General features: G+C 34.7%; 1 protein-coding gene across 3 annotated transcripts; it reads left to right on the forward strand.

Moving 5' to 3' along the window:
- Positions 1-1,082: 1,082 nt before the first annotated feature.
- Positions 1,083-16,298, forward strand: LOC108335807 (protein GRIP). Of its 3 annotated transcripts, XM_052869604.1 has the most exons (23): positions 1,084-1,290; positions 1,741-2,255; positions 2,558-2,673; positions 3,067-3,236; positions 4,008-4,101; positions 4,597-4,683; positions 4,877-4,957; positions 5,641-5,766; positions 6,645-6,753; positions 6,832-6,911; positions 7,525-7,653; positions 7,737-7,837; positions 8,073-8,206; positions 8,308-8,405; positions 8,483-8,602; positions 8,720-8,747; positions 8,910-8,968; positions 9,279-9,350; positions 9,446-9,493; positions 15,115-15,220; positions 15,322-15,380; positions 15,782-15,893; positions 16,000-16,298. In XM_052869604.1, exons 2-22 carry the CDS (start codon positions 1,805-1,807, stop codon positions 15,890-15,892), a joined length of 2,379 nt encoding a protein of 792 aa, XP_052725564.1. In that variant the 5' UTR covers positions 1,084-1,290; positions 1,741-1,804; the 3' UTR covers position 15,893; positions 16,000-16,298. The 3 variants fall into 3 exon arrangements, with proteins under 3 accessions (XP_052725565.1, XP_052725564.1, XP_017427464.1); XM_052869605.1 differs by lacking the exon at positions 15,782-15,893 and having other exon boundaries at positions 1,083-1,290; XM_017571975.2 differs by having other exon boundaries at positions 15,782-16,298.
- The last annotated feature ends 1,029 nt before the right edge of the window (positions 16,299-17,327 follow it).

The raw sequence follows: 17,327 nt of genomic DNA on the forward strand, positions 1-17,327 counted from the left end.
TAACAAAATTATTCAATACTATTCAAATTTGATATAAAAATAATTTTTAATTTTATTTTAAAATTAGAACATATTTAACCTCTTATAACACTAAACCTAAAAAATTAAAATTAGTGAGAAAAGAAAAACAAAGATGAAACAGAAAAAAAAACTGTTAAACCTGTATGAAAGTTATAACACTGTTTATTTCTCACATCTGGCATTTCTTCACTCTAACACATTCAACTCCAACAAAATATTATGCTTAATGGAGAGGAGAATTTCACATATAATATATCCTCTTGTTTCTTGACACCAAATAAATAATTTAATAAGTGATATAACTAGATGTAACTATACCCTGAATATACATATGATTTGTTTTCTTATTAACATGCATATGCTTTGTTTAACGTTATCTGAATAGTTTAATGTAATTTTTTTTTCTATTTTATCAGTTTTAATATTTTTTAAGAAAACATCACTTATTAAAAATAACAATATAAATTATTTATTATAATTAAAATGATATTTTCTATGTCTTATATGTTTTAATTATAATGTAATTTACATATTTTATTATAATTTATAGTCATTAAGAATATTTATTCAATGTAATACAAAGATAAAATACAGTTCTTTTTAAATAAAATATTACAAATACTACAAGAAAACCTAATATACTACGGTTCTTATATTTTTATTTTGTAGTTTTTAAATAAAATCTACCCATAATATAAATATTTTTGACATGAACTTATTTAGAAATTTAAATAAAGTATTATAATTATTTTATTTTTGTGTGTTTGTCTTTATATTTTGTTTAAGTCAATACATTTTTCAAAATAAACTCATAGTATTTGAATTATACTCCTCCCATTATTAACCTTTTATTTTGGCCTAGTTTTTCCTTGTAAATGTACTTTGAGTAGTTAAGTGTAATAATTTTTTATTAAATATTTATTTCTTACAAATATGGAAGCGTGATAAGTACATTTTAATCTAAATTTTAAATTTCTAAAAGCCGAAAATCAGTACGAGCAGATTACTCAAATACCCTTGTGGAATGAAAATATTACATCCTTATTCTGGATCCAAATCCTCTTCCCAAGTTTGTATTAGTCAGTGTCAGGGACATTCTGAAACGGCAACGTTTTCTGCTCTCCTTCGCTTGCACGCCGGCGTGAGATCCGTTTTGCCACCGGCGATCTCACCTCCACCGGCGCTTCTCGCCTTCAAATCGATTCTGCGTCTTTTATTTGCCAAATTCTGTCTATCATTCATTCTGTAACACAGGTTCGCTACACTCAGGTACATTCAATTGTGGAACCTTCATTCTTGGATATCTATTCTAATTCAACGACGTTACTTGTTTCGCATTGAATTCCAATTCTGTTGCACGCATCACAAAGTATTTTAGGAGGAGAATCAAATGCCACCAGAATTAGCTCTGTTTTACGTTCTCTCTAGCTGATTTGGTAACCTGCTTATTTCTTATGGTGAAAAATCGTGATTGATTCGACTGTATGGGTTTTCATGTGTGGAGCATTTCAATGGTCAAGTGGAAGTAATTGAAATATTTTAATGTTCCATTTGCCTTTCGGATTTGTGATTGAATTTTTAAATAATACGTGCGTGTGGATGTTATGCTCTTTAATTTGCAAATCTTTAAGTGATTATGAATCAATGCGCGGTTGTAAGTTTGTGTCTGTATTTCGTAACACAGTGTGTTCATCATGGTTAATGACTGTCCAATTGCAGCTTATGCTGGTAAGACCTGTGCTGCAAGAGGTCGATTGCATCGGGTGAAGGGGATACTGGTGGAATGATGGACACTCACGCGGAAGATTCTGTTAGACCTGAGGAGCATTTTCCTGATGAGGATCATCATTACGAAGATGGAAGCAATGGAAATATTGTATTGGAAAATGGATTGTCTGATGGTAATCAAGGTCCTGCTGATACTGACGATCAGCTTCTAGAAATGGTTATGGACCTCAGGTTTCAGAATGACTACTTAAAGTCCCAGTTTGAGGGATTGAAAATTGTAAACAGTGTACATAGTGATTCTAGTATACAGAAAGGAGTTGGTGGCTTAGAAGATGGGGATTCTGACATTGTGAAAGAACTAAAGGAAAAAATACTATTGTTGAATAAAGAATTTCTGGAAGAAAAGCAAACAAGAATTGCATCAGAGGAGGCTTTGAAGCATCTTCAAGTGGCATACTCAGAGGCAGAAGCAAAGGGCCAGGAGCTCTCTGAAAAGCTTGCAGAAGGTATGGTTATGATTGTGTTAAACAGTGAGAGTGATTCATCAATTATAAATAAACCAACTTGACTTACATTAAATGTTACTGTTTGTATTATTACTTGCTCGGAAGCCAGTTTTGCCTCTAAGACCGATTCCTTCACCTACAGATTGAATTATTTTTCTTCTTGCAGTTTAAGAATGTATAAATATAAACAAAATGTGTAGTGGCTCCTGATATCATACATGCTAAAGAAAATTAACATTGCTCCAAACGGCTTTATCTTTCGTAGAAGGAATGAATGCATTGCATTATCTTTTCTTGTGTAGCTCAAACGAAGTTGGACCAAGAAATAAAAGAGCGTGATGAGAAGTATTCTGAACTTGACTCCAAGTTTAATAGGCTTCACAAGCGAGCAAAACAGCGTATTCAAGAAATTCAAAAGGTGATTCTACATTATTTCCTTTTAATTTTTTTGTGCTGATATTGTGTATATTTTCTAGAAGCGGTACTACTTATACAATCTTTTTTCACAAACTGCTGATCTAGTTGCCATACTTAAGCTCTTCCATTCCTCCCTCTAAAATTTGTGCAATGCAGCCTAATTAATGGTCTTTGTAAATCGTATTACTGTCTTATGATAGAAATTTTGTAAAGAGAGTACATTGGCTGTCTTTTAATGATGAACTCTGGACCCTGGAATTCTTATGTAAGCACAATAAGTCAGGAAGTTCTTGTTTAGTACTTCAGCAAAATCCATTGAAACAACTTACACTCTAACGGAACTTCATTGAATTAATTTATGTGTTTAGTCTTACTTGGGAAATTTCATTCACAGGAAAAAGATGATATTGAGGCCCGTTTCTCTGAGGTGAATGAAATTGCAGAGCGAGCATCATCCCAACAGTTAGCAATGCAACAAGAATTAGAGCGTACCAGGAAGCAAGCAAATGAGGCATTGAAAGCCATGGATGGTGATAGACAACAACTAAGAAGTGCAAACAACAAGTAAGGACACCAATTTACTTTTCACCATGATGATTAATGAGTACATCCATTAGTTGGAAACTTGTGCCTCTTTAGTTTTGTTTCATGTGAAGTTATTTTCTCAATTATCTTTCTCTGTAAGACTGATATGAGAAATAATAAATGGTGCAAGTAATAGTTCATCCACACCTCATTTAAAGGTTATTTGTGCTGCAATGGTCTAATTGCAACAACTTCTACCAGCTTTCATTTCAACCGATTTTTTATTCATGCATTGCTGGTTTTACTTCTTTTCATTTTAAATTTTAATTATGACTTGCAAAGAAAGGCACACATGCATGAGAGGTAGTGTTTTTTGTCATATTTGTTGGGTTCATTGTTCCATATTGATTAGTGATTTCCTAAGAATGTTTGTTATAAATATGCTATAATATGTCATAACTAATGTATGTGACTAGACTCCACTATAGACTATGGACCTGTTTGGTTGGGTTTCTACAAATTGACTTTTCTTAGAGAGAAAAATATAAAGAAAAAATGAAATTGACTTTTCCATTAGTTAAAATTAGTTTATGCACAAGTTTAAATAAAAATATGGAGAAGTTATATAAGAGCTTCTACAAATTAGTTTGTGCATAACTGATTTTAACTTACAGAGAAAACAATTTCATTTTTTTCTTTGTATTTTTCTCTCAGAAATCCTTATAGAGAAACTTTTCCAATCAGACCCTATGTATATACTCACTCTAACACCCATTTATAATTATTGATGTAAAAATGTATGTTGCATAGTCTTCGAGATACCATTGAAGATTTAAAGCGTTCATTGCAACCTAAAGAGAGTGCTCTTGAAGCATTGCAACAATCACTTGCAGAAAAGGAACAGGTACACACTTTTTTCATTTTCATTATTGAAGTGGTTTATTTCTTTTAGGTCTCGATATGTATATATAAACACAATTCTATATAAGATCTCCTGTACATTTATTCGTGCTCTTTCTTGATGATGTCTGATTATGGCAACTGTCTCATGTGGATGTTTGTGTATGTAACTTAACTGCATTATCTATTTATGGTTGTAAACTAAATAAACAAAATGATTTGCGTTTGACTTGTTCAAACTAAGCAAACTGAATTGTATACCCAAATTGTTTCTCAAGTACAAAATTACGTGTGGGCCAAAATATATTCATATTTGCCTTTTCATTGGATCATGTGTCTACCCCGTTACTTTGAGTGGTGTTCTGGACTGAGTCCTATTTTTTCCACTTTTGTCTGCAGCAATAACTGTCATGAAACTTTTGGGTATGTTCATTTGGTACCACATAATTTAAAAGTAGTTATATATAACTATGTTCCTTGAATAAAATTGGTAACTCAGATGTTGGAGGATATGAGAGTGTTGCTTCAGGCTGCTGAAGAAAAAAGGCAAGCTGCACTAGTTGAGCTCTCTGCTAAGCACCAAAAGGTACATGTGCTCTAGCATTTTTGGCTGACTGTTTTCATACTTTATCTTTTAAGAGGACACCATATCCTTATACATTCTTTTAGCCCTCGCCAAATTTCTTCTTTTTCTGAATAAAAGGTTAAATTATATAATCTGTTCTTTGTATTTAGAATCTAGTTGTGCTTTGACTTCAACTTGATATTTATTTGTGCAGAATATAGAGAGTTTGGAGGCTCAACTTAATGATGCATTGTCTGACAGAAGTAAGGCAGCTGAGTCTATTTCTTCACTGCAGGTTAGTTCGTTGGTCATGAGCTCTTTCCATACTTGTTGTGTTTCAAGATGGGGAAAAAAGGATGCTTTTCTGAGTTGAAAATTTTGTTCCATGAGCTGGTTGAAGGAGTGCTGATTTGCAAATTTTTATGATTTATTCATATAGAGCTGTTTATGGTTGGCTATTTTAGTGAGCAGCTTCTTTTGAATAAATGCCTGTTAGGGCTCAAGGTTGTAGGTGAGTTTGGGATCAGAAACCACCAACCAATCTAATTTTGTTAAGGTTCAAGCTTTTTCCTTTGAGCTGTTACTAGGCCTTGAATTAATCTGAATTGGACACATTTGAGGATGAGCTGCAGCAGCTGATGGGTTTCTTATTCTTGGGCATTTCATACAAGTTTGTTATTGTCTAGCATGTATTCTTTTCTTGAATATTTAACTTGAATTTAAATTCAACAATTCATATAAAATTGTGTGTATTTGTAGCAGATAGTGTCTTACATATTTAACAAGTTAAATTCTCTCAGGAATATTAAGTTATGGGCTAGTTTTATAGATAATTAAGAGTCGTAATAGACAATAAAATTTATTTTCTGCATTGATTAAGTGGTGCCACTCATTTCATCTATAAGTAAATGTGCTCCTGAACATGCCAGAAGTTTCTAGCTGATGACCTAACCTTGCTCCATTCACTAATGCCTCCAGGTTCTAGTTGCAGAAAAAGAATCCAGAATTGCAGAGATGGAAGCAGCATCAACCGGGGAAGCAGCACGACTCAGAGCGGTGGTGGAAAGTGTGAAAGGGGAGCTTTCTCACCTAAAAGAGGAGCATGTATGGTCCTCCTGACTTCTGAATGAGTAAATTAGTGTTCCACTTTGTGTTGATTTCTCTTCCTTTTCTCCCTTTTCCTTAAAAAAGAGTGTTTGTTATGATATTTGCATATATCTGGCATTTTTTTTACCTTTACATTTAAGCAACGTACAAAATCAGTTCAATAATGCATAAATTCAATTTTAAAATTAATAGAAAATAAAGCATGCAAAATTACATCATTGTGTGTAATGTCTCATTAACTATTGTGTATGTCACTATATATAACTTGAACTTGAATCCACTCAGTAACTGACTAAATAACTATATAGGGACATTTTGTCACTTATTCTACTCATCAATTTTGGTGTCTCGTAGACATGGAAGCATCTAGAATTGTAATTTATTGATCACTTAATTTTTATGCAAATTTAAACGATGCATTTATTTCTAGGTGCATTTGTTGAAACGGATAAATGATTTCCTTAACTAATAATTTGGGTTGAGCTTTCCCCTAAAATTATGCTTGTACGATCAGGAATGAAGTTGTCCATGGGGCATTGACTTCTCAGAAGTTAGTTAACTGAAACACTTATTTTAGATGTTTAATCACTTAATTAAATTCCTCTATGATTTATCTTTCAGAGAATGGTCTTTAATTTTTACATATGTTAATTTACTTGTCACAAATGTTCTATCCCTTCGCAAGTGGAAGAAATTTGTGGTTTTTACCCTATGGGGTGCCTTTTACTGGAACTCACTTTTGCATAGGCATAAAGGAGGAGTGTTTGAAGAGAAATGGGAATGTTTGGAAATTTGGAGGTCTTTTTGTTTCTAAATTTAATACTTAACTGTTTTTGTAATTTGGGTGCTTTAATCTTTATTTGTGGTGTGTTCAGGAAAAAGAAAGGGAAAGCTGGGAGACTGCTTCGCAAGCACTCAAAGCAAAACTCGACATTGCACAGAGCAACTGCATACATGCAGAAGTTGAAGTAGCCAAAATAAGAAGTACATTTTGATCCTTCTATTTCTATAAGATTTCTCATTCATTTTAATATGCTTATTTATGCTTTTGACAATTGTCAGGTCAGCTAGAATCAGAGGTATCTGCCCAAACAAGGATCCTCAATATGAGAGATGTGGAATTGTTGGCTGCTAAAGAAGAGGTTCTACTTATACTTCCATTAGTAATAAACTTGGAGTAAATTAAACAAACTAAATCAATGTTGATCTATAGCTTGTTCTTGTAGCTTAAAGAGTTTTATTGAGCTTCAGCATATTTTCTTACGTAAATTAGAAAGTATTTTATGTAATAATTTGTTGTTGTTGGAAGTCCCACATCGACTAGAGATAAGGCTAAATTATAATATATAAGTGAGGTGCAAACCTCACCTTACAAGCCGGTTTTGTGGGGTTGAGTTAGGCTTAAAGTCCACTACTAACAGTTGTCATATAGAATCCTTGTTCTAGGAGACAATCCTGTTTCTAAGTTGTATCTGGTATTGTTGAGTAATAGTAAATTGGTGCAATTTGAGTTTTTTGTTGTAATGATTTGTCATAGAATTGACACTACTAGGATGGCAAGATAGTTATTACTTTAAAGAATCTGATATTTTCATCTCTTTATATTTCTTAACAATGCAGCCTATAATTGACAAGATAGTGCTATCCCTTGAATGGTTGCTGATTAGTCCCTTGTCAGCAGACATACAAAGACAAGACAAATCATTTACAAAACTACATGTCTGATGTTTGACGTGGGTTTTTGTGTCTCTGCAGATCCGCTCTCTAGAAAAGGAATTTTCTTCATACAAAGTTCGTGCACATGCACTTCTTCAAAAGAAAGATGCTGAACTGGTGGCTGCTAAAGATTCTGAACAACTCAGAGCTCTAGAGGAAACTCTGAAAGTACATTTTCAGTCTTTTGTAGAAGACATTGTTCAAGTAGCGTATGTAAATTAATCACCAATTACATTCTTAATTTTCTTCAGGAGGTTGAAAATGAAGTCTTATCAATAACAGAAGAAAGGGATAAAGTTCTTCAAGATCTTCAATCTGCTATGGCTAATCATGAGAAGGAACTTGCAGAAAGGTGTCATATATATTGACAAATCTTTATGGTTTGTTCACCTGATTTTGAATACTAGATAATTACGAGCATATAGTTGGAAGGAAAAGATGACTCGGAAGTAACTGATTTTGTGAAAAAATTGCATATGTCATTGATTTGTGCTTATGGTTTGGGTAAAAAGTTGGATACACTATAGTAATTCCCTTCTTACTGTTGAGTGTGGAGCAATCACAACCTCTCATTTTATGATTTTCAGAGACACAACCCTTGAAAATGTCAAGCAACAGATAAGGAGCTTGGAAATAAAGCTTGACTCAGTTAATGCTCAGCACCTAAAAGAGAAAGAGGAATGGGGACTAAGTCTTCAAAATGTAGAAGAAACATGGAGAAGTAGTGCACTCTGCTACTTTGTTAAATAGTTACCTATACCTTCTTTGATTCTCCTGTCTATGAGTTTTGTATAGGATGTTAACTGAGATCAAACTTTGCAGTCAAATGTGAGGCAATTAAGGCTGAAAATGAAGCAACTGCCACAAAAGATAAGCAAAAGGAATTGGAAGAGCTCAAACAACGATTTAAAAAACTGAAGGTAATCTGCATATCATTAAACCTGTGTATGGCCTCCCCATTCCTGTCTGTTGAGCTAATTGAATCTTTAACTTTTAGGAAGAGCACACTTCATTTCATGATCTTGCTGATAGGACGATTGAGGAGAAAGATTATGAAATATCCAGACTTTTAGATGAAAATAAAAACCTTCGCCAGTCTCTTCAATCAAGACCACTAGTATGTTTCTTTATCAGCTTTTTCAATATCATGAGATTTAAGAGATTGATCCTGTATTCATTTCATGGTCTGGTATTTTCATTTTGCTGCTTTCACAATGCTGTCAAATGATGTCAGGTCGATCAAAATGATTCTTACACAACAGGTATTAAATTATTTATTACGACAGAAGTTGTTCCATTTGCAAAGTTTATTTTAAGCATCTCTTCAATGTTACGGATATTTTATCATACTGTTGTTAAATTCTTTCACAAATCAAACATTTAGGGGTGGTAGTGACATTTCTTTCTTCAACTGTTATTTACAGCCTCACATAAATTGGATTCAACAAATTTAAGCCCCTCTGCTGCAGAACAGCAAATTCTGGTATAGCTCTTTTCATTCTCACTTTTCAGTTTAAATCATTTATCTGTAATGTTTTGTTGTTTTTTTCCTCTATTTTGGAAGTAGTGCGTAGCACTTTGGTCAGATTTGAGAGAAAAAAACAACTGTTTTAGTGATCTCACCATCTCTCTGTTAGTTTTTTGAGGGGGGAATGTTCTGGAACTTGAGGAGAGGTTTTTAATTCAAAATATACAAAACTATTTCTTTCAGATTCTATTGCATGTATTCCGTATTTTTTTTTAGATTCTATCATTTCATCTTTTTTTCAATAAATATTCTGTCATAATTTCAGCTTTTGGCTAGACAACAAGCGCAAAGAGAGGAGGAGTTAGCACAGTCACAGCGTCATATTTTAGCTCTTCAAGTATGTGTTGACATTTTTGGAACATCTATTTCATCACCCATCTGGTCTTCTCTCTTTCATTTGCAATACTACATGATATACTGTTGGTGTTTTAGGAAGAAATTGAAGAGCTTGAACATGAGAATCGTCTCCACAACCAACAGGTATTTATATGTGCCAAAGTTTTGTAATTGTATTTCCATATGAAAATATTTCATAAATGTCCCTTAAAAGGTTTCTTTAATTGCTGGACTAGTAGTTTTCTATGTTTATTTAAAACTGAAGTTCTATTTTGATTTTACATCATAGATTCCCTAAAGACTTGAAAAACGAAAACTTTACCTTTTAGAGTGCTAAAGGGCAGACAAGTGATGCTGCTAATGGCATGCTTTACTATGCATGAGTGTGTTATGCGTATCGCATATGCCTATACAATTATTCTAAAATTATGTATGATACAATACATGTACCGTACACGTCTACACATATGCAGGTGTGTGAATCCGTAAAGAGATAAATATATAATTGCAGTTCTACAAATTCAAATTAAGAATATACTTGGACATTACTAAAATCAAAATTGCATTTATAAATCACTGTCATCATATATAAGTTTTTTATGTCTTAAAATGGGAATGATATCAATCTCATTCCTGTCTTGTAATCATTCACAAAAACAATTACCCTTTTTGGTTCATCGAGAGATATACTTCTATATTATACATGCTTATATATCTCCTATGTAGTTGTTTTTGCTTTACGTAACTTCTTTTAAAGGCATGGACACTTGATACTTCACATATATGTATTGAAGTATTCACTATTGCTGGTATTGAATATAGATACGTTAAGCAAGTTAAAGGGTCACTGTTTTATAATTAAAAACATAAGGTTGATAAGTGGAACAGACTGAATTGTTCATTGACTGAATTCAGTTTTCCGCAACTGATCCAACAATCCTAGGCACTTTAGCTGAAAAACTTGTAGCCTTTCATAGAAATTTTTGCTGTTTGCAATTGTTTGATATGACATAAGAAAAATGTCTAATAATATTTTGATTATTTGTTAGGGATGATTTAGAGCATCTTTGGTTATGTCTGTATTAGTTTCCATATTTACTTATTATTGCCTAAGCTTGGTTTTTGTATTTCCTTGTTATCTCATGATTTATTTCCTTGCTTAGTTAGGATTATGATATATGTAAGGGTTGGTACATTTTGTTTTTGTACCATATCGTAATACGTTACAGCATCTTATCAAGTTAAGACCAATCTCAGAATATGTATAGTCTTTTCTATTCTCCTATCACTTTGTAGTTTTATATTATTTCTAGAACAATTGTACTTGTCTCAACACATTTTTCACATTAAGTCTATTAAGTTTTCAAATGTGTTTTCAAAACAGGTGTTTTAAAAACTAAAAAAACAGAACATCCGGGATATGTTTTCTCATCTTCTTCCTCTTCCTCTGTTTTCTCATTATCGATGGAGTCTCTGAGCTAATTCTCAGCAAGGTCAGATCGAATACTGTGTCAACATAATTTGTTTATAACCCGTGAAACTTAAAAATAGACCCAATTTGAAATGTACGCATAGACTGGATTGGCTTTTGAAAGGCATCGTACATCCTTCCTGTATTTTGGCCTGTAGTTCTGTACGTCGTGTCCCTGTTTTTCAAAAGCAAAATACCAAACAAATTTTCATATTTTTAGTTTTTAAAAATTATGACAGTTTTTGGTAATAGAAATCAAAACATTCCTTTGTGTTGTCCCTATCTTTTTCCTCCCCCTGTACCTAAAAACTGTTAACTTTTACTTGGTATTAGAGCAATAGCATCCTCCATGACTTATTTTATCACTACTACTGATAGGTTTCCGATTAAGAAACCTAGTCAAGAACCTTCTAAACCACCTCTCAGAACAGAAAGATAACAAGAATGGGAACAAAACTGTGTATTATTCACAAAAGAATACTCTGGACACTTACAGAAACAAGGGCATAACCCCTTTCACAGGACTAAACCTGTTAACAAATCAACTACCCAAAAACTGCCTTCTAACCATCCAAACAATCTATTTATACAATTCCTCTACCTTCTATCCTAATTCCATTTCCCATTATACCCTTATATCCCAAATACCCTATATCCTAACATTACACCCCTCTTCAGAACAACCTTGTCCTCAAGGTTGGAATGGGGAGGCTTGGTCTCATGGTTCTTCTTCCTCATTGGATTACCCACTGGCTTTGCCCTTCAATTCGAATCAGGGGGCTTGGGCGGTGGCACATTTTCCTCTTCTTCGGCCAAGATCAGCATTCGCAATCCCCGCTCTGGACATCGATGACCTGGGCTGAAAGGCCCTCCGCACCGAAAGCATCTTCCCTCTTCTCTCCTTTTCACGTACTCCGAATATGGTAGGTTGCGGGTATTCCTTTCCCTCCAGTTCTCAGTGGTTCTTTCGGCGCCGCCTTCGGGGGTCGCCTCTTTCTTCACAGAACCGACACTTTCCGTGGCCCTCCTTGACTCTGCGTATCGTGTTGGAACTTTACTCGCGTAACAGCCCCCGCCGATCGTCCCCACGCACCTTGATTCTTGGGCGTCGATCCTCCTTCCTTTCTCGAGACTGTAAATCTCTCCACATCTCGCGCCACCCGCACCGCCGTCATCAGGTCTGGTGGGTCGTGCGGCCTGACATGGTCTCCCACCTCTTCCTGGAGTCCCGCCATGAAGTAACCCATAATTTGCTCCTCTGGAATCTTGGATGTCTGTCCCACCAGCGTCTCGAACTCTCTGACATAATCCTCCACCGTTCCGACCTGCTTGATGGTCGACAATTTCTCGTAAACGGTTCCCCTCGTTCCTCCCCCGAACCTAATCCCCAAAGCTCTCTTCAACCCTTCCCAAGAATGGTTCTTGGTTTTCTCTCTCCAAAATCAAAACCAGCTCCCTGCATACCCCTCCATACTAATGAAAGCCAGTTGTAATTTCTCGTCTTCGTCCACTCTCTGCACCTCGAAGAACTTTTCCGCCCTACTGATCCAGTTCCACGGTTTGCCACCTTCGAACACGGGTAACTCTACCCGTTTTCTCCAATTAATTTATCCGTCTTGTCGCTCTACTCCCCGTCTTCCTCTTTCCCCTTCCGGTCCGCCGTCGTTATCATTTACGGAGGATTCACTACCCTCACGGCGCGGCCCGTGTGGGTCTTGTTTGCGATCTCCCAACAATTTTAGAATCGCTTGGATGTCTCGGCACATTGCCTCCTGGTTCTGCCGCAAGAAGACCATATTCGCCTTCGTTTCGACCAGCGTAATCTCTACCGCCTCCAGCTGACCTTCTACCGCCAACACTCTGCTCTCCATCACGCACGTACTTCACTCCTCCAATTGGGATCCGGCAGGTCGGACCAATTGATAGGTTTCCGATTAAGAAACCTAGTCAAGAACCCTCTAAACCACCTCTCAGAACAAAAAGATAACAAGAATGGGAACAAAACTGTATATTATTCACAAAAGAATACTCTGGACACTTACAGAAACAAGGGCATAACCCCTTTCACAGGACTAAACCTGTTAACAAATCAACTACCCAAAAACTGCCTTCTAACTATCCAAACAATCTATTTATACAATTCCTCTACCTTCTATCCTAATCCCATTTCCCATTATACCCTTATATCCCAAATACCCTATATCCTAACAACTACACTGTTGAGTTTCCTAAAATTCTGAGGCCTTTATTTCATGATTCTTTCTTCAAATTAGTCATCTTTCCTATCATGCCTCATTTTGGAACCTCCCATTTGGTCATTGCCAGTATTGTATCGCCAAGACTGCCATCATTTATGGCCCCTTTTTGCTTATATCATGCTGACTTTTTTTATTCTGTCACATTTCTGGTCACCTTTTGCTGCTTTTCCAGCTCTTCCACTGGCCATCACCAGTTCAGGTTGCTGACCACAAGATCAGATTCACTCCCCAAACTCTGGCCAAACCCCGCTGGTTTCATCTCATCTGAACTTGGATACCTCATATGCTCATGCAATTACTCCAACACAATTTCCATCTGCATTGTCACTATTTTCCATGTAACAGTGCATCCAGTCACTGTTTTCCTTACTTTTTGCAGTGCTGACCTTGTCTCTGTTAAATTGGGCGCATACTACTAGGCTAAAAATTATATCTAATAGTCAAGGTGCAACTTTTATATTGAAGAGTGTAACAATCCAAATACTAGATTCAATTGTGACCTTTACTTAGTCTCTGTCGCAGGACAATTGATGTACCCTGTAAAAATCTTTCCCTCAACAATTGTTTTGTTAGGAAGCTAACTGTTTAATTGTGGCTTGGTCCACTTTGTCTTCATCCCAGGACAATTGATGCAACCTATAATAATCTCCCCCTTAATAATTGCCCCACTTGAAATTTAATTCGTGACCTTAGCTTTGATACTAATTGTTGGATCAAATGCTTACCACTAAGCAAAAAACTATAGTTAAAGTAAGAAGGTATGTCTTTCTACAAAAGAGGGTAACTTAGTCCACTTGATCTCTGTCATGGGATAATTGAGTCAACCTGCAATAGTGCCATTGTTGTCCCCTATATATCCTCTTTACATTTTCAGTGCTGTTTGGTGTCATCTTCTCTCTGTTGTCATATCCAGTTGCATTCTGGCCTTATCTTTATTGTCCTTGGTCTTGATCTCACGTGCAATATTGTTTTTTGATAACCATGTTATTGGAACTAGATATTTACCAATTTTTTTGATAACTAATCTCGAACACAATCTAATCTCATTGATTCTTGTCCTAAATGCAACCTGACCAGTGTTTGCCCTAGACATGGCTTCAGCCGTGTTCTCTGGTCCTAGACACTATTGCCCATCCAGTCTTCAGTCCCAAAAACCCACCTATTCTCATTGTTTTGGTGGATCTGATATCATCCTAGAGAGCTGGTTGGAATGTTACATGACAAAGGCAGAAATTCATCACCTCATGAATCGTTACTATATCAATGTGATAGGAGAAATCATCATTAGTACAATTCCTATCGAGTCCAATATGCAGCACAACAAATTCATCGTTGTATGAATCACTGGTGAAAAGAAGTCACTGGAATGATTGTCATCAGATAGTCTTGGTCTAAACCAACAGCATGTTTGGCGGGGCTGAGGTTGTGTTTAAAGGCCTTATTTGTAGCAACCTTAAGTCTTAGTAGGCTATAGCTTGGTGGGGGAGTGTTAAGATATATGAAAAAAAATATAATTTAGTATCTTGCTTATGTCATAAGAATAATTTAGAGTATCTTAGACCAACTCATAGGATTAGTTTTCAGATTTCTTAAGGATTATGTTCTAATATTAGAATAAACAAAAATTATTACTTTTATTTTGGTATCACATTATATGCATTGTAATATATCAAGTTAATATCAAATTCAGAGCATTTAGTCTCTGTTTTTCATTTCCTCACTCTGTCTCTGATATCCCATAATTTTAGTAGGTTCTTTTTTGAGGGAAAAGTCTCTCAGATAGTACTTGTATGTATTGCTTGCAATTTTTTGGTAGGGGAATTTTCTGTTGCTACATTTTTTTAATTTGTGACTTGAAAAATAAACAGATAAAGGAGCATTCGTTAGAACTATTTTATTTTAATTACACCTTTATAGAAACCTAGTCGAATGGTGTTGAATGATCCATGCAATCGACCCCCCAAGTAGGATAACACTTTTGTTGTTTTTGTTTATGAGAATCTAGGCTTATGAATTTCCAAATATTCTAACTGTAGGAGGCAATGTTAAAGACTGAGCTTCGCAACATGGAAAGATCTAAGAAAAGGGAAGGTGTAGATATGACATATTTGAAGAATGTTATATTAAAGCTGCTTGAGACTGGTATTATTTTTTTAAAAAAAATAAAGTAATCCTTCTTTTATCTCCTTTATACTCATTAACTAGATTGAGAAGCTATTAACGTGACTATTCTATTTTACCAGGTGAAGTTGAGGTATTGCTTCCGGTTATTGGAATGCTGCTTCAGTTTAGTCCAGAAGAGGTAATTTTGTCATCTTCTACTTTGCATCTTAGGATAAGACTTCATGGTTACTAGGAATGAACTTGCGCCAAGTAAAGGGGTGCACTCTGTACAATGTTATTACATATAAAAAATTAAAATTAAGGGTTTTTTCATTGGAAATCGCTCTGAAATAACTTCCAAGTTCTTTTACGACAAGACTGAATATGTTCCACTGAAACAAAGGCTGATCCATAAATTAACCTTATAAATTTTCTGATATAACTCTCTTAGAGAAGTCAAAAGTTATTTTTATTAATTTTTTTATGTTACAGCAATTTCTTTTAATGGCCAACAGAATATAAGTAACTTTTTTCTTAAAATCAAAAGTTCTGTCTTTTTGGTGGCTGAAAATGAAACAATTTTCTGCATCCTGAGTGCAGATGCAGAAGTGTCAACAGGCATATCACACCTCAACGGAAGTTCCACCTACTCCTGCAAGTGATACTTCAGGATCTGGCCTATCACTTTTCTCAAGATTCACATTTTCTTAAGGTGTAAATGGAGTGCTGGAGAATTGTTTTTGCTGCCGTTAGAATGTCTGCGTCTGCCATCCAGTTCAAGGAAAATGTTTATTTACTCATTCTTACTGACCAAGCAGGTTTTGTATCTGTAAATTAAAGAAGAGGGGGGAACATGGTTACAGCAGCAACTGTTCCATTCAGGCGTTTGGAGGCTGACAAGCTGTAAAGAATCATTAAGGGTAGTATACAACGGATATCACAACAGGGAGGGAGAACTCTCGTATGTTCTGCCTATTATTTGGCTCAAGGGGCAACCATGTAGTTCTTTTTTTACCGTTGAATGTTATAAAAAGTATCATTAGATAACTGTATGATGTCTTTGTATGATTTTTCAATTTGCAATGCCAAAGGAATGAGAAGTATCTTTCTGTGTTCATGCTAAGTTTTTCCGTAAGTAAGCAGTCAAACTCTCACACAAGATGGATGCTACATGACAATGATAACGAAAATGCTCAATCAAATATAAGATGTTTATTTGTATAGTTCAGTCGTGAGAACTTAGAGAACATATCATTCATGTTCAGGATTCAGATTCCTTGGTTTTGAAAATTCCCCAACCCCTTTTTCTTCCTCCAATTTATTTTTATTCATAAAACAAAAGCTTGAAGAGCACTGTTCAAAAAGAATGAAAAATAAACAGAAGACGTATTAAGAGCTAAATGAGATCTTTATGCAAAAGCATATAAGAGTACACTGGTGACTGGTTTTGTCCATCACGTATATGATGGTGAATTCTATATATAAGTCATTGATTGAATCTTACAATATTTAAGTTTATACTTTATATCACTTGAAATTCTTGATATCATATAAGGTACATAATGAAACTAAATTTAACATGACTCTAGTTTAAGTTAGCCATAAAAGGTAAACAAAACAATACTAACATCAACACATTGGTAAGGAACTTTAACCTATATATCAAAGTAATTTAATTGAGATCCATTTAAAAAGCCATTACTATATATAATGAAAATATTTTATAAAAAAACTTTATTTTGTAACTAATTCAAACAGTAATTATGTTTGAATTATTAACCGATAAACATAAGTGAAAAGATAAATCACTGGAAGTAAATGATATCCTTGATTAAAAAAACACCAGCTTGATTAGATCTTTCTTTTTTCTGCTTAAATATAACCTGTAAGTAACACTACTGCAGATACACATTCAATAAAACAACCAAAAACATTGTAGTTTGTTAACAAAGACATCCACCAAACAAATAATCCATCATAGTATTTATGAATAGTCAAAAACACCTTTACATGAATGTTACTCTTCAAACTAGAAAATTTCATTACACTAATTTATTTCTCACTAACGCATAAAATTTAAATAAAATCTTCTATATTTTAAATTATTGGAATAGTATACTAAAGAAAAAAAACCCTAATCGTGAAA

This window comes from Vigna angularis, chromosome 10 (genome assembly GCF_016808095.1).
Source record: "Vigna angularis cultivar LongXiaoDou No.4 chromosome 10, ASM1680809v1, whole genome shotgun sequence".
In the NCBI taxonomy this organism is placed as follows: Eukaryota; Viridiplantae; Streptophyta; class Magnoliopsida; order Fabales; family Fabaceae; genus Vigna; species Vigna angularis.